Here is an 18217-nt window from a genome sequence, read left to right on the forward strand (position 1 = left end):
CCAAGTTGGGTTTGGGGTAGGTTTTACTATTATCCGTATCTATGTTAGATCTACTGCATGCCAGGTAAAACTTACTCCATTAGGATTAAGTTAGGCTGGGTACCTGATAGGGTGGAGTAAATTGCCACCCTACCTGAACTTACCGTCTCTTTAATTGTTGTATAGCTTTCTTCTTATTTTGTTCTTTTTTAAAGTATTCAAACATGATCATTTTTTTGGTGATTTTACTCTTAAAATTACTCATTTTAGTAGAGTTCCACCAAGAATGCAAAGTTATATGGTTGAAACTATAACATACATCAGTATTAATCCAAATATATTGATCCAAATAACTATATGCTACTTTTATGCTGCACTACCTACTAATTCTTCCAACACCAATGCTACTTTTATGCTGCTCATTAATTAACTATGATAATTATCCAGTTTTTCTTGCACTCAAACTTGAACTAAGCTGGCTTCAACTTGAGGTCATGTGTAATTTTCTTGTAAACGAAGTTTAGAGAATTCTCCTTCCTGTTTAAAGTTCTATTTTTAGCTTTCAAGACCGTAAGGTAGTTAGTCTCGCTGCAGCGAACAATTTATTTTGGTTTTATTTGCAAATTGTTATGATCCTCTTGCTCACATTGTAGTAGAATAATCCTACCGTGTGTGGTGCTTACATTGTTTTGGTAATGAACAATAAGATCATGATTGTTGCTGCATTTTGTTCCTTCTAAAGTTGAATTCCTCGATTCCATTTCCTATTACACACACACACACATATAAGGAATAATTGAATTTGTAGATTTTTATATCAGAAAAATTGTAGATTTTCAATCCACTTTGTCAAAGAGTAGCTCAGTGGTACCATCGCCTTACTTTCAGCCAAGTGGTTCCGAGTTCGAAACGCGCGAGCGTCGATTAAATTATGTAGTATGATGGTAGCCTCGGTGGTGCCGGATATGACGTATTCACACGGAGGGTTCGTGCCGGAGCCCAGAGGAGTAACCAAGCCGGACCCACGGATGAGGAGGGTATGAGTAAAATCGGTCGGGGTGTTCAACATACGGTCATTTATGCCCACATCGAACATTCTTCTGGCGGGGTGGAGGCCCAGTGGGGGCTGCTATACGGGGGTGGGCTTCTCCCTTCCTCTTTTGCTTAAGCAAAAAAAAAAAAAAAAGAAAAGAGAGAGAGAGAGAGAGAAAAAGAGAGAGAGAGAGAGAGAGAGAGAGAGAGAAAGTTTTATGCTAGCTATTCATCTATGCAAGACTTGAACTCACCTCTCCATAACTCTAGCAGCTGTTGAAAAATTTAATTTGCTTCCGTCCCCACCAAAGTTACCAACTAACTTGGTAAAGTCAAAACTCTCAGCTAACTCTTTGGGCCACACACACCGTATAGGAAAAACGGACTCAAGCCCTCTTCAATCTTAATATTATAAATGTTTTTTTTTTTTTGGTACAATGATTTATTCTATGCTAATATAGGTGCAGCCAGCATAATCAGCAACAATAATTTGGCACAACTGTAAAGGAGAAATCTTCTAGCATGCCCAAAAAAACTTTTTCAAAGTGCTGTGCAGTATAGAAGGCAACCCGATCGATAGTTTGTTCCCCTTTTGATACACATACACTGCCTATCATAGAGTAGAGGATTCTGGTTCCCTTTCGGCCTTGCGTTAATATCCTTTTAAAATTGATATTCACATATATACCCTCGTAAAACTCTGTTATTGTACAAATACCCCTAATATAATGGTGGTTCTAACGGTGTTAAAAAAATCATATTTATATTAATTAAAAATAAAATAAAAATTTGAAATGACGTTATTATCCTTACTATTTCCTCCCACCTTTCCTCCCCACACCCCACCCCAGCCCCCCACCCCCGGTGCTTTACCCTCCCCACCCCACCCCACACCCGCAACCGCAACCGCAACCGCAACCCACCCCCTCCCTCCGGTGCTCGGCTTCCTCCCCGCCCTCTGCAGATCGGGATCCCAAGAAGAAGAAGAAGACATGAGCTCCACACAGCTGTGCTCAATCTCTTGGGCCCAGAAGAGAGAGAGAGGGCTGGTTCAGAGAATCCGGAACCTCAACCCGTTAGGATTCTCTCTCGATCTATTACACTGTTGATACCTCTGGTGTCTCGGTAGCTAGCTTTTTTTTTTTTCCTCCTGTTTTTTGGTTATTGTTTCTCTCTCGATCTATTACACTAGAGTGTTCCCTCACTTTCTCCCTTCAAAAGTTAAAAGAAACAAAAACCAAAAAAAAAGGAGGAAAAAAAAAAAGCCAGCTACCGAGACACCAGAGGTATCAACAGTGTAATAGATCGAGAGAGAATCCTGACGGGCCGAGGTTCCTTTGGATTCTGTGAACCAGCAGTCCTCTCTCTTTCTATCTCTATCTCTCTTTTCTGGGCCTAAGAGATTCTGAAGCAGAGCACAGCTGCGTGGAGCTCCTGTCTTCTTCTTCTTCTTAGGATTCCGATATGTAGAGAGCGGGGAGGAAGCCGGGCACCGGGGGGAAGGGATGGGTTGCGGGTGTGGGGATGGAAGGGGAGGGAAGAGAAAGACGGAAATAGTAAGGATAATAACGTCATTTCAAATTTTTATTTTGTTTTTAATTAATATAAAAATAATTTTTTAAACACTATTAGAATAGTATTTATACAATAACAAAGTTCTATGAGCATGTAAATGCAAATATCAATTTTGAAAGGATATTCATACAAAATTTCCATGCCAAAAATTCATCAATAATCAATCAGCCAAATCCCTCAAGGATGATAATATTATAAATGCGCCCTTCTCCGAACCGTTTCCACCCAATTTACATTTCGCCCCTAACGAATCCCTCTCCCTCCCCTTTACCTCCTTATACTCTCTTGGAATCTCTCCTTCTCTCACATCCCGTTCTCTCTTCTTCTTCTTCTCCTCTTCCTCCCCGTGGACTATAACTTTGTAATAATGACGACGGACTCGATGTCTATAAAGAACAACCATCTGCCCCCCTCCCTCCTCACCGCCCTCGGAGGCGGCGGCGTGGACGGCGAAGGAGGCGAGGGCGATGCCAAGCCCGGAGAGGAGGAGCCCCAGGGCGCCCCCTCCTCCTCCTCCGCGGCCGCCGCCGCCGAGGAGTCAGGGAACGGATCCAAGAAGCCTGTCGTCCTCGTGACGAACGGCGACGGGATTGGCTCCCCGGGGCTCGCCGCCCTTGTTGAGGCCCTCATCCGCTGCGGCCAGTGCGACGTCCACGTTTGCGCCCCCGAATCGTGAGGCCCTTCCCTCCCTCATTTGGTTCTTTATCTGTTAGGTTTAATTCCTATGTAGCAAGATTTGGGTGTGTGGCTCCTTTCCTTTTTTCGCCAAATTTAGTTAGCATTATTTCCTTTTGATTTGTCTTTGTTATCTTCTTGATTGGTTTATTTGGGTTTTTCTTTTTTTTTTGGTATTGGATGTGTCCAAAAAATGCGGGTTTGTTTCCACTAGTTGTGTCTCTGCGCAGCTTGTGATTTGGGATAGCTACAGTAGGGTTTGCTGACTTGTATTTATGCATGGATTTTGTCTTCTTCTTTTCTTTCGCTTTAGTTTGATTCCATTGTTGGCTTCGTGGGTTTTGGATGAGCGAGATGAGGTTGTTGGATATTGGTAGGTACTGGTAATGATGTTGTCGGATTTCTTGGTTATTTGTAACTTTTTTTTTTCCTTTTGGAAAAAGGGACAAGTCAGCCTCGGGTCATGCAGTTACCGTTCGTGAGACCGTCGCCGTGACTTCTGCAGAGTTCCATGGTGCCACGGCTTTTGAAGTTTCTGGTGAGATCTTCTTCCAGTCGATTCTTGAGGTTTTTTTTTCCTCCAGGCTCCTTTCTTGATTTGTTGATATTAAATTGTTTCCCCGCTTTATTAGATTATGATTTTTAGATTAATTTATTAGAAATAACATTTCAAGATTGCGATACTGGAACTTGGATTTGAAGAAGTTATTTTGCAAAAACCATCACAGGGCGAGCAAAGAAGCTATTTATGTTCTAATTGCGGGTAGGTTTTGCTTCTTTTCACAGGGACTCCTGCTGATTGTGTCTCCCTGGCTTTGTCAGGCGTGTTGTTTTCTTGGTCCAGGCCAGCATTGGTATATGATTGTCTATATTTCCTTTTATTAGCTGCTAAAATTGAAGTCAATTTAGTACCTTGTCTTTTAGAGATTTAAGAATGTTTAATATGATACATCACAGGTCATCAGCGGTATCAACAAGGGATCAAATTGTGGCCATCACATGTAAGTATGGGAGCCTTCTCATTTCCCCCTTGGTTTCCTGCGGATCAGTAACCAAATAATGACTTTAGCCTTCTTTTCTTTGATGAGAGGTGTACACTGTAGTTTTTGTATAGTTTATTCATTTTATGTTCCTCCAAAATGTGAGCTCCATGTTTCATGTTCAGTCTCAAGATCTGGTTGCAAATTGATAACTTACTAGCTTATTTATAGTTCTTCCTTTCCTTGCATATTTCATTCCTTATATGGCTTTGAATCAGGTTAAAGTCAGACTTTCTTATGTAAATGTTGGATGTTGACGTAGTTCTCTCATCTCCTGTGAAAATTTATATAGCTTCTACTCTGGTGCTATTGCTGGAGCTAGAGAGGCCTTACTATGTGGACTACCTTCTTTCGCAATCTCATTGAATTGGTAAATAATGCCTTATCTGTTTTGATGGTTTTTGCTTGTTCCATTTTCCTTGTATATCTTACACATTGAACCTTGATTACTTCTGCTAGGAGGAAGGATGAAAGCCAAGAAAGTGATTTCAAGGATGCAGCTGAAGTTTGTTTACCACTAATACATGCAGCCATTAGGGATATTGAAAAGGGACTTTTCCCAAAAAATTGCTTGCTGAGCATAGAAATTCCTACCTCCCCTTCTACAAATAAGGTTTGCTTTTGCCAAGTCTTGAGTCTTTTAGGTTATGTTTGGTTCCTAGATATCTAATTGGGGGGTGGCTAAAGTTAAGCATTGGTAACCACTACTTAACCAATTAAACATAGGCTAGTTAAAGTGCTGCCTGGTTGTTGGTCGGTTAACCACAACTTTTTGCTGAGTTAGTTGAAATGGTGTTTGGTTGCAAAAAGCATGTTTGAGGTCCTTTTTTGTGCTATATGGACAATAATGTCCTTATGCATTTTCTCCATTTGGATGAAAATGGCTAAGAACTTCATTCATCATATGAATGCACTGACCACCCAATATGTCTTTGCTCACCACATTATTTTATTAGTTGAATGTTATCGAAATAATCTCTATTATACATGATTGTAAAAATGACATCAATGCATATCCTCTCATAACTTGTACTCTCACAACATGATTTACTACTTTTCCTATCATGAGTATTATGACCTACCTTCTCAACAATATCTTATGGATTCGATAGAATTTGTTAATGGGCCTTCCTTTTATTTTTCCTAGAAAGATATTAAGTGTAGCATATTAGCTTATTAGACATAGCACATGGGTAGGCAGTATGGTAACGTTCAACGTATCTATGGCTTAGTCGTGAAGATCATCATCGAGATCCATGCATTTGCCCGATACAAAGATGCAGGGCCATTCCAAACATGGATCCCACGATGACCAAAATAAGAGCATGCCGGCATCAAAATAGAGAGCATATCATTCACAAGCCCACACAAATTGACAAGAATTTCAAGCATGCCAATATGAAATTAGGTAGTATAGCATAACCTTGCATTTTTTGAAAATGGCCAAGGTATTAAATTAATCATAGAGCAAAGCAAATATCACATTCTAGACATGGATGTTGGCTTGGTCACGAGACCTTAGCGAGCACATTCATCTGAGATAGAGTTGGGGTTCAAAGCGATGAAGATTGGCGAGCCTTGAGACCTTTTGAAGCTGAAATAGGCCACGGGACAACACCACTTGTGGTTGATCTAGAGACCACGACAAGCAACTAACTGGAGACTTGAACGGAGCCCCAAGGTACAACCCACGATCACCAATCAATCTTCGATGAGGTAGAGAGGGCAGATTTGCTACCAGAGTAGCGGGAAAGGAATCGATGAGGGAGAAGGGGAAGAGGGAGCACTGATAGTAGCAAAAAATAAACAAACAAAGCTAGGCCTTGCCAACTAGCATGACTGGCGGCATTGTGTTGGCCGCTAGGAGCTGACCAGGATGGGCACAACACCACTTGGACCGAGAGTGCGGAATGGGGAGAAGAGGACCGTGGTAAGGGGACTGTGCCTACCCAAACCGAAGTAAAAAAGGGGAAAAGGGTTTTAACCACCTAGGGGCATTTTGGGAATGAAAATAAGGGGCCAGGTGGCTTAACCAGCTGGTTGAAGTTACTCCTACCCCCTCGTGAAAGAACTTTAAACATGGTTAGGTAATTAAAGTGCATTAACTAGCTAAAGTTGATCATGCAAAAAGTAAGACTATTTGGTTGGTTAAGTAGATAACGAAGCCTTAACCGGGTTTTAACTATGAACCAGACACGATGCCTTAAAGTTTGAAAAATATAATGTGACCTTTATTTTTTTTCTTTTACTATGTAATTCAATTCTTTTACCATGAATTCTTTGATAATTATATTATATGTATGTGCTTCCTTCAATGGCGCATCTAGTTACACATGCTTGTACCGTCTTTTGAATTTTGAAGATTGTGAGGTTTTATAATAATAGTATAGGAAATATACAAGGGATAACAACATCAACAACAATACCAACATTTAGAGTGGAGAAAATCTCACGGATGACTAATTTTTGAAATAGGCCAAAAAGTAAAAAGATATATAGCCCACTCGGCAGCAAGGAATGGATGTATGTGCTCCTGAATTCTTAAGACGAAAAGCATGGTGTAAATGCAGCAATAGATTGGGGCAAAGTTAGGAGTTGAGCAGCTTAGGTTTTTCTCTTGAATTTAAAACTAATGCATTTGCTTAATTAATCATGACATGAGTCAAGGCGCCTTTTTTTTTTATTTTTTCCCTTCTTCTCCCTCGTTGCAATGACGCCCCTGGAGAGGAGGGGTGGGTGGTGTGTCCAATCCTTTAATCGCACAAGGTTTATTAGGTCTGCCAAGCAAATTAAATGATCAGGCCTAGTATAACAATTGACACCCCTATGCATGAAGCAGAATTCCAGATATTTGATTGTCCATTTTGAAAAGTAGCGAACTTATAGATGTAGCGGGTGCATATAATTGTTTAATCGTGCTGTGGTATCTCTGTTTTTATAAGATAGTTGATGAAGATGTGGGTCTGACTGACATTAATTGTGATATAATGTTGGGGGGGATGATATGATAAGTGAGATTGTTGTGCTGAAAATGGAATTATTTGAGATGCACTGCAGAAATGTAAATTGGTTGGTATAAGCCAGTGAGACTTAAGATAATCTGGAAAGACAAAAAATAACGAGACATGCTATATTGCATGGAACAAAGTTTGGGCATTGAAGAATTTAATGTGTGTGTGTGTGATGAAAGCATATGGCAGGTAAGTGGGTATTACTGGAGGCAGGAGCTTAGATTGTAGCACCAAGATCTTTCTTCAAGATGATGACTAATGCATGAACTTGTAATGCTCGATAGATGAGTTTAGTATTCAGGCCTTCATTTCATGGAACTATGTAAAAGTGGGTCCTTGCAGTGTGTAACCTTTTTATTAGGAATGTAGAAGTTGACTAGTTGCTACATATAAAAACAAAGGGCTTCGGGCGGGTTAGGTTGGGTTGAGGGCAAACTCTAACCCCACCAGCCTGTAAATCCCTCAACCCTAACCCCAATCCAACTTGGTCTCAGATTGGGATTTCTCTAACCCAACCATTCAACCAACCTAATCAAGTCTTCAGCTAAATTTGGTCTGGGTAAGGGTTAGTCAAGTTGGGTCGGGTTAGTTGGGTTGTTTAATTTTAATTGGATTATATCAAGTTGAATAGGAATTTTAAGATAGATTGAATTTTAGTGCACTTTTCTTGGATTCCTATTTCTCGAATTGTGACCTAAATCATAGTTTAAGAAGATTAAGATATAATTATACAAACATAGAAGTAATTTATATGAAACATAAATATGGACTATTATTTATTTATTCATATATCAGGTCAGGTTGGGTTCGGGTTGGTTTATGGTCGGGTTTGGGTTGGATTGAAGGTCAACCCTAACCTAGCTTTACTTGAGATCGGGCTGGCCCAAAGCCAACCCAAGTTTATAAAACTTCAACCCAGCCCTATCTAGTGAGGGGGTTGGGCGGGCGGGTTCGGGTTGAGCCTAACCCAAGTTGCATCTCTTTTTTTTTTTTTAAAAAAAAAAAAACCTAACATTAGTTGATGGGCCTCATTATGATTAGAACTTGCTATGGCATATCTTCCCTTTAGCCGGCGAGGGATTTGGAAGGAAATGAACAAGCAAATCTTTTATCATTCTGCTCTAAATAGGATAGAGTTGTATTTTCTCCCCAAATTCAATGGTGTCTTGTCTTCTTTGCTATTTCTCTGTGATATTGTGTAATATCTCTTCATTTTCCCCTAACCTAACATTTTATAGTTTTGTTGGATTTTCTCCTCCTGATTATGCTAATACGTCTGATAATTTTTCGGAAATGTTATACATATACAGCCATATTTTTATCACTCCACGGTTTGTGAATTACCTGAACCCCACCCCCCCCCCCCCCCCCCCTTCCCTTTTACTTTCTTCTATGATTCTTTTCTTGATATGCATACATGTTGATGTGCATTTTTTGAGGGCATTTTGACTGCTTCCGTACTGGATATTATTCTTATTTGTTCTAGGATTACATCATAGCAAAGATTCTCAAATGACTTCAGGCATGTTCAGTGGTTGATCATTACAATAGATATGCTAAGTTTTTTTCTAATTAGCCCATATGGCTTAACCAGTGTCTCATGTAACCAATGATTTGTGTAGTCATCACTATACATATGAATATGATGGCATACATGAATGTAACATTGATGACCTGGGTCTCTGCTATCTGCTACACCTGCACCAGATTTTGTCTCTTAAGTCAGAAGTGTCATTCATGGTATCATGCTTTTTTGTTCACCTTTTCCATCATTTGTCTCTTCAATGCGAAAACCTCTCATTGTCATTTCGGTGAAGCATGAGTGGTGCTTAAGAACTTATGGATGTGAGGGTTTGATATCATGGCAAATTATTCTTATATCAAAAACTTAATTCTTATGGGTATGGACCATGAGCATCATCTTTATCAAAGTAATTCTTGAAAGTCACATGAATCCGCTCTCTTGGAGTGCCATGCGGTTGGCTATTCAGAAAAAATGCAGGCTCAACATCTGATTTTATCACAAATAATACTTGATGATATTATCCTTCCAAAAGGTTTAACTTTTTTTTGCTAGCATGTAGTGGCACAATAGTTGTACTGGCCATGCCTAAACCAACAAAAGATATGCGTTATCATGAGGAGTGACAGCTGGTTGAGTTTGGCTGTATCTATAATTGAACTGGAATTACATGTTCTGGACCTGATCAACAAACCAAACCCTATTTATAGCCCTACACCCTCTTGACCATAGTTGTGCTTTGATCAGGCATGAGGTGGCTATCAAGTATTTTGAAATATAGGGAGGGGGCTGGGGGGTGGGGGTGTGCAGAGCTGGGGTGATTTGAGGGCTATGAGTTGGTGAGCAGGGAAGGTAAAATTTGTGGGGAGGGAGGGAACCTTGGCTCGTCCCTTGCTCCAATGCTTGTAAAGGTGCAATATTAGGAAAACTCGTGTCCATATCATCGACTACCTCTTCCAATCTTCTCCTTAAAGTCTTATCCTTTGGAAAACTCTATTTCATTGGACATATTTCAATTGTTAATAACATCTGTTATTTTTCGGGAAACTGTTTAGGATTTCTTTATAAATTTTAAACCTTTTTGTTTCTAATCATGCTTTGCACATGGATACTATCAGTGCACAATCAGGTAGAATATCATTCGTTCTGTTATGAATCAACCTACGCTAGATACTGAATTTGTAAGGTTTTGCATCTGACCAGGATAAACAAATTGTTCATGTTTTATCACTGCATCTATACTTGCATGCATTGGTTATGATTAAGATACATGTCAGATACTTATTCTAAGTTTTGAAGCATAGATATGGATGTGAGATGCATCAATAATGCAAACCCTGAAAAATAGGGTACGAAACATGTATGGTACAACATAAATAAGTGATTTTTTTAGATATATGTAAAAATCGTCTATAAAGCATGATGGTTTATTATAATAACATGGTCACCAGTTTCTACAAACTTATAATTAGCCTTTCAAATTTATAGATCAAAATTGACACTCTATATAATAACATCAAAATCAAAATTAACCATCCATCATTAAATATTCAACATTTATAAAACGAGAAGAAAGTCCTCTCCCCTCATCCCCAAAGCATCCGGAGGTATATGAAGCCTTTAAATAGAACAACAAAAAAGGGATACTTAAGATATTTATCTGAGACATTTAAACTATCTGTGCTTCCTAGCCATTAAATATTCTACTAATGGTAAATTCTCTATCATCATGCATATTCTTTTCACTAATTAAGTTGTCAACATGATCAAAATTAACTTTGTTTTGGATGTAGTCAACTTTATAGATTGCTCCACCAAGTTGAAGAAATCTGAAGTCTCTTATCAAAAATAATCAAAGTCCAAGAATTACTTACACATATATGACATTGGAAGAGGGTCATGTTTACACAAACGGAGTAAAATCCAATTACATTGTCAGGTTGTTGTGCCTCCTTTGTTGAGATTTGAGGTAAAGATAAAAAGGATATAGGAAAGAAGAGAGTCGGAAAGAAAAAGATCAGGGGGGTGACATGATCAGACAGATAAATGTTAGAAGCAAATCTTACTGTTCGAAATTGGAGGGTGGAATGGCAATAAACATGTTTTTCGGAGGTTAGACTGCAATATGCTGGCTAAGCTTGTAGTGGATGTTTACATTGTCATCAGGTTGAATTAACTGCTATAATAATAAACTGATGTGCTAAATTTTCTGAACTTGTCAAAATCTTTACTTTGATCAATTCACTGTATTTCTAATCTGTTGGCCTTTGGTCGTTATTCTGCCTCTAATTGTGATTGAATTGTGGCCTTGGTAAATGGATCCATGAGCTTAAAATTAAATCCACCATCTACAGGCAAGAAAAAATTAGTGTGAAGAAAGATGAAGATGAAGAGGAAATGGATTAGAGTTGAATTGATTAGAAAAATTTCATCTTGTCCATTTTCCATTTCATGTTCCTCCAAGGATGAAATGCATTTCCAATATGAGGAGCTGCTCTTCACTTGCTACAATTATATAACATGAAAATGGTGATCTCTCTTGGTAAATTTTAATGTTATTCATTTCAGGTGCTCTCTAGGGAGCTCGCATCTCCAATAGCTTGAGCTTCCCTTCTTAGGGTGTCTTAATGTGGCTACATTAGCAGACTGGTGCTTATCCTGAGAACCTTTATGAGGCTTGACATATTATCTCTGAATGATAACAAGGGTGTCATGTTTCTTTTGGTATCTGGCATGCACTTGCATTTATTCACTTGCAATGGACCAAAGCTATCGATAGATACCAACATTGTGAAGATGCTGTATTGGTACTTTTGCGTTGATGACTAGCACATTTATCATATAGAACTTTTTAAGTTGCTAAGATTAAAGTATGTTTTACATGGCTGCTGTGCCTGATTTCATTGTGAATTTGTTGACTTCCCTGTTTGCAAGTTATCTTAGCTCCTTAGACTGTTGTTGTTTTTCAGTCTATGTGCTGTACTTTTTGACAGGGCTTCAAGCTGACCAGGCAGAGTCTGTGGAGGTCTTCTCTGAGCTGGCAATCTGTGTCAGCAAACAGGCATCCTTCTGCCGGGCAGTTCATGTCTATGCATCAAAGTCTTGGAGTGCAGCTCGCACAGCTTGGCCGAGATGCCTCTGCAGCAGTTAGTATCATACCATAATCTATGGACAGGAACCAGAAATTTGCCATTATTTTTTGTCGGACTGTTCCTGTATTTTCTGAAGAAGCTCTGCATTTTCAGGGAGCAGCTCGTCGCATTAATGCTCCAAGGAAGAACGTGGAAATAGAGTCAGTTGGAGCAGCTGGAAAACCTGAGACTCAACGAGAAGTGGTGAAGAAGTACTTCCGTCTAAAGGTATGCCTGGCCTGTGTAAGTTTCTAACAGGCAAGCCATGTCTAAATAATATGGGGTGTTTTGTGGCTCACCCAAAGCTCATTGATGAGATTTTAGCTGATGTGCTTTATTAAATTGTGCGCAATAGCCTAATATTAGGCTTGTTTCCTCTAAAAGAATTTTGAATATGGATAGTAGCATAGGAGGCTGTTTCCTTACTAGAACATATTTTTAGCTTTTCTCAGAACACCTGAGTACTTTATGTTGTACAAGTGTTTAGGATTTAACAATTGGAGCCTTCAAATGAGCCTTCAAACATATTTCTTTAATTGCAGTTTCTTGAGAAGGAGCAAGAAGAATTAAACGAAGATCTTGATTTTAGGGCTCTGGAAAATGGCTGTGTGAGTCTCTCTCTCTCTCTCTCTCTCTCTCTCTCTCTCTCTCTCTCTCTCTCTCTCACAAGCAACACAGACAGATTCACAAGCATGTATATCTGCACGCTCTTAGCACAAGCTTACTTCTTCATCTTCTTTACAGATTGCTGTAACTCCTTTACATTTGAATTTGCGTGAGGGCTCTGAGATCCAAGCCTCTGCTTCAGAGTGGTTTGCCTCTGTTCCAACGGGAGGTGGAGAGGCTCTTCGAGGCTGACACAGCACATATGTTTGACCTGTATTACTGTTGTAGGTGGTTACTTTGTTTTGACTTCCACGTTGAAGGTGTCACTTTTGTTTCCAACTTGCCCTCATTCCATTGTGTTCGTTAATTGTTCTTTATATTCGAAGGAACCCATGCTCGATCCGTTCCATTAATATGATTGGCGGTGGCATGTGTTCCAATTGTTGTGTGGGCTTGATTTGTTTAGATTGGAGATGGGCGGCTCTGTGTTACTTAGACCTTCTGGCTTTGCCTGGAATTTGTTTATCCCTAACGGAGTTTGCCTATTTTTCCAAAGACTGACGCCTTTTCTACACCCTTGCTGCCGGTGATGACGACGTCCCAAGTCAGTAGAGCTGCGGACAAATCATGGTTATCTTCCATTTGAGAGCTGCTTGTTGCTGAGGGTCACAGTAGTTAGTACTAATCCTTGAAATTTTACAAGCCTGAGAGGGGGAAGCACTCAGTATGACAAATATGCTTCTCAAAATGAAGTTATAATTTACATAGATACAGCCTTCATATCATTTTATGCGGTCAGCCTACCCAGTCAAGTGCATCAAAGATGGGTATAAAAATCCTAGTTTCTGGTCTCCTCCTCCTCTTCTTCTTTTTTTTTTTTTTTGTTGTTGTTATTGTAGTGGGTTATTCATACAGTGCGTGTACGAATACATCCAATAAAATCAAAAAACACTAACTTACAAAGTGCCTGTGGCAGCTCTCCTTCTCATGACCAGAGGGTGTACCTTGAGTGGTGGGCCGCGTAGGCAGCCATCCAATCGGCCGCTCCATTGGCTTTTCTGAATACATGCTTGGCTTGGAAGGCCATCCCATCCCTCATCATCATCTCTATGTCCCAGATCAGGTAGTGGTTCGTGCTCTTACCCCTCGCTCCCCCTCTCCGAATCCACCCGATAACCGTGGCCGAATCGTCCTCCAGAATGATCGAACTGGCCTGCAGCACCAGCCGCGCATGTTGAAGATCAGCCAAAGCAGTTCGCAACTCTGTCTCCGGAACTGACGTGTCAAACAACTGATAGCCATCCATTGCCACCACCTTGGAGTGCGGGCCCCGTATAAAAAAGCCTGCACCGCCCCGCGTGCCTCCATCCAGCATCGATCCGTCGAAGTTGATCTTGAGGAAGTTGAAAAACACCGTCTGAGGAGCTGCCTGAGGAACCCTAGGTGTCTCGAGCTATCAGATGTCTATCTAAAGAAGGGGTGAGCCTGATCTCCATCACCTGTACTCGAGCAAACTCTGCAACTAACCTCGATGACATCCTACGCTCGCCGAAAATACGAGCATTCCTTGCCAGCTAGATTTGATATGCTGTGCAAGTCACTCTGATGGCCTCCTGATATATCCGTGAACTGGCTAACCACTGGTGTATCCCCTGTAGAAACTATAGCCTCTCACTCCAGGCCTCCTACAGAATCCCTGTCCACTGCCATATCAATTTCGCTCATGTACACTGGAATAGCACATGATCCACCGACTCCTCAGCACCATATGTCCCGCACTCTGCGGGGATCTCCTAGCCACGCCTACTCAATACTGCTCTCGTCGGAAGGCGGTCCTATATCACCTTCAATAAGAAGAGTGCTGCTAGTTTCTGATCTCTTTGAAAGGAACAGGTGTGGGAAGGATGCAATCAAACAGCACCCTTTTTTTCCGTGGATGTCTTTGAGTATGGGGTGGTCGTCTTCCTGGCGGCCGATGTCACGAATCCACTCAGTCACTATAGTAATATTCTTCTAGGATAATGCAGTGTCCCTATGATTCTCTTCGCATAGGTGACTTTCTCTTATGCTGTTCTGAGCGTTGCTCCAATAGCCGTCATATCACTGGTGTGCCGTCTGCCTGTTACAACTAGTCTGAAATCATGATTCCGGATCACAAACCCAATCCCTCCTCTATCTCAACAGCACCTCTTTTCAATAGGTCATTATATCATAAGATATTCGGTAGGGCAATGATGCAAGGTCACACAATTTGATGAATTTTGGTAGCTAGCAACTCACGGAAGAATTATAGCCTAGCCTTTCTCCAGTATGAAGGATCGGGGCCGTATCTAGTGCTGATTTCTGTTTCTAGCTCTGATTTGGTTAGCCGGTTCCTCATAAAATGGGTACAGAATTTACTGAGCTGGGTCTACAGGACGAGGCCGGTGTTTGGTTATCGCCGTCTTTTTCCCCCCCTTTTTTTTTGCTTTCTTCCTTTTTCTTTTCCAAATCAAAAGCTTCCTGAGTGTTGTTCGTAAAAGAGAAGGTTTCTCTTTCTAAGAGATCTCAAACTATATTGCCAGATGTTTCGTTTGTATCTGCAGTATAGATTTTTCTCCCAAAAAAATGGGTCCGCATTATAGGTTTCGTACTCCAACTACAAGACGTCAGGATGTACGATTCATTCTCCTGGAATTTACACTTGCATGAAGGGTAGAGGAAAGAACAAAAAAGCTCAGCTTCTAGCAATTCCTTGGTACGTCACCTGATGAGTTTCAGTTCAGAACGGGCTGCCCATTGAGCCAGTTATAAGTGATCTGTTAGCCCTGGCGTAAAGGCCAGATCTGTTAGCCCTGGCGTAAAGGCCAGATCTTATGTACATTAAAATAGCATTTGGTGATCCAAATAAAATTATTGAGATGGTCTTACATCATTGTTGGTCATTATCCTAGAGTAATCTAATTTCTGAAAATTTTAGATTACAATATTTGGTGTGCTATATTTTAGTGATTAAAAATTTTTAGATATCCAAAAACAATCTGTTTGGCATTTCACAAGTGTTATTGCTGGAAATCGGACCCGAGGGTGATCGCGAACCAGGAGGATGAGCTTCTGCTGCAGGCGGTGGTGGACGGCTATCTTCGGTAGATCTGCAAGAAGCCCAGGCCGGGGGATCCGGCGAAGGCCTCCGATGCTTAAGTAAGAGAGGATTTGTAGATATTTTAATGGACGGTTGCCCGGAGGGGGGAACTCCAGGGAGAGGGGGATCTCTTCCCTCGACAGAAAAGATTTCTCCATTAAAATATCCACAAATCCTCTCTAACTTAAGTATCGGAGGGCTTTCGCCGGATCCCCCGGCCTGGGCTTCTTGTAGGTCTGCCGAAGACATCCGTCCGCCCCCGCCTGCGGCAGAAGCTCCTCCTTCTAGTTTGCGATCACCACCGGGTCCGATTTTCAGCAATAACAGTTGGCGCTAGAGAAAGTGCCCTAGTCATGATCATGAGACTAAGGAGCAGAGGGCTTCTAATGCCTCTAGATATCGCGCACCAAGCCCTAGCCGCTCGATCCAGAATCCACCACCGAAGCCTCCGGCAGATCAAGTTCCGCGGATTCAATCTGAACAGTTCGACGTGCTGGTGCAACAAGTCCGAATGCTAGCCATAGCAGTCCAAGGCCTGCAACAAGCGGGGGCCCCTTTTATGCCGCCTCTACGAGTTCACACTCGATCGGCACTCCCTCCAGATGGGCATGTGTCACGAGGCCGTAATCCCCTCCATTGCTCTTCAAGGATCAATGATGAGGAACGACACCGTCACCAGGATTCTTTCCAAGCGTCCCCTCGGGGGGAGTCGTCAAGGAGTCGCCAGGATAGAAGGCTGTAGCATCAAACCCGGCCGCAGCCTTCTGAGGCCGGATCGACTCCGGGTCAATCAGTACCAGGACGAACCACTATGAAGACTTTCCAAGGCGGAGAACTCGATAAGAAGGTCGAAGAACTCTGATGACAAATCAAGGCGCTTCGGGATCAAGGAGCAAGGCGTGAGGGTGACCCTGATTTTACTACCAAGTCGCTTTTTTCCTGCCAGATCGAGGGCGAACCAATCTCGCCGAGATTCAAGATGCCCCAAATAAAACCATATAATGGGACGACCGATCCATTGGATCATTTGGAGAGTTATAGAGCCCTCATGGCATTGCAAGGATCCTCGGAGGCTCTACTATGCAAGGCCTTCCTCGCAATCCTTTGAGGAATGGCCCGACTTTGAGTAGCTGGGCAGGCAGTTTGTAGCCAATTTTGCTGCTAGCCGGTGCCAACGGCGAACGTTGAATTCTCTTCTCGACATAAAGCAAAAGGAAGGAGAACCCTTTAAGGACTACATTGATTGCTTCACCGCCGTTACTTAGGAGGTCCGCAATCTCGATTAATCAATCGTCATGTCGGCATTGAAAACGGAAGCTCGGTCCTATAAGTTTTTTTTCTCCATTGAGAAGAATTTTCCTGCTAATTTCACAGAGATGCTGGCCCGAGTTCGGAAATATGCAAAGGTTGAAGAGGCCATGGCCTCTCGGCGAGACGCCGCCGAACGACCCTCAAAGGTGTAAAAAAAGCGTCGCGAGGAGCGTGGCCGCCCAAGAAGTCGGTTGCCCTACCAGGAGAAGAACTTGCCTCGATTGAAGAGATCGCCTCATCTGAGATCGCAGCCCCAACCGAGATCCCTGTCTCGGCCGAGGTCGCCACCAAGGAGGTAGGAGAACTATACTCCCCTTACCTTTACTCGAGCCGAGATCCTTATGGAGATAGAAGGCCAAGGCAATCTCCGATCTCCACCACTAATGCGACAGTCGGAAGCTCGGCAACGCTCTAGGAAGTACTATCGCTTCCATCGAGATCATGACCATGACACAGAGGACTGCTTTCGACTCCGAGACGAGATTGAAGCACTTATCCGTCGTGGGATACTCAACCGATTTGTATGAAACCGGTGTGATGAAAATCCAACCAATAAGGCATTCCTCAAAGATTTCTCCTGACCATTCAAAACTTCTTCTAATGTTGATCTGCTTATGAACCACAGGTCCCTGTTACAACAGAAAGTGTTCTTATAACACCGGGAAATGCCTCGAGTCATTTGGGAGAGACCTAATAACATCCCAACCAAGCTCGGGATGCCCCGCTGAGTCGACCACGAGCTAGGGCTCTCTTGACCTCGGGTACTACCTAATGACATCCCGACCAAGCTCGAGATGCTCCGGTGAGTCGACCGCGAGCTAGGGCTCCCTCGACCTTGGGTACTACCTAATGACGTTTCGACCAAGCTCGGGATGCTCCGCTGAGTCGACCGCGAGCTAAGGCTCCCTCGACCTCGGGTACTACTTAATAACGTTCCGACCAAGCTCAGGATGCCTTGCTGAGTCAATCGCGAGCTAAGGCTCCCTCGACCTCGGGTACTACCTGATAATGTCCCAACCAAGCTCGGGATGCCCTGCCGAGTTGACTGCGAGCTAGGGCTCCCTCGACCTCGGGTACTACCTAATGACGTCTCGATCAAGCTTGGGATGCCCCACCGAGTCGACCGCGAGCTAAGGCTCCCTCGACATCGGGTACTACCAGATGACGTCCCGACCAAGCTCGGGATGCCCCGCTGAGCCGACCACGAGCTAAGG

The 18217-nt window shown here is 42.3% G+C and overlaps 1 protein-coding gene across 1 annotated transcript; it reads left to right on the plus strand.

The window, feature by feature from the left end:
* The first annotated feature begins 2827 nt into the window (after window positions 1-2827).
* LOC103695568 (5'-nucleotidase SurE-like) lies at window positions 2828-13126 on the plus strand. The gene is made up of 10 exons (XM_039125329.1): window positions 2828-3258; window positions 3705-3799; window positions 4048-4115; window positions 4219-4262; window positions 4594-4671; window positions 4761-4914; window positions 11828-11980; window positions 12080-12193; window positions 12508-12573; window positions 12710-13126. The coding sequence occupies exons 1-10, from the start codon at window positions 2954-2956 to the stop codon at window positions 12821-12823; spliced, it is 1191 nt and encodes a 396-aa protein (XP_038981257.1). The 5' UTR covers window positions 2828-2953; the 3' UTR covers window positions 12824-13126.
* Window positions 13127-18217: the final 5091 nt, after the last annotated feature.

The sequence above is a fragment of the Phoenix dactylifera genome, chromosome 4 (assembly GCF_009389715.1).
Source record: "Phoenix dactylifera cultivar Barhee BC4 chromosome 4, palm_55x_up_171113_PBpolish2nd_filt_p, whole genome shotgun sequence".
In the NCBI taxonomy this organism is placed as follows: domain Eukaryota; kingdom Viridiplantae; phylum Streptophyta; class Magnoliopsida; order Arecales; family Arecaceae; genus Phoenix; species Phoenix dactylifera.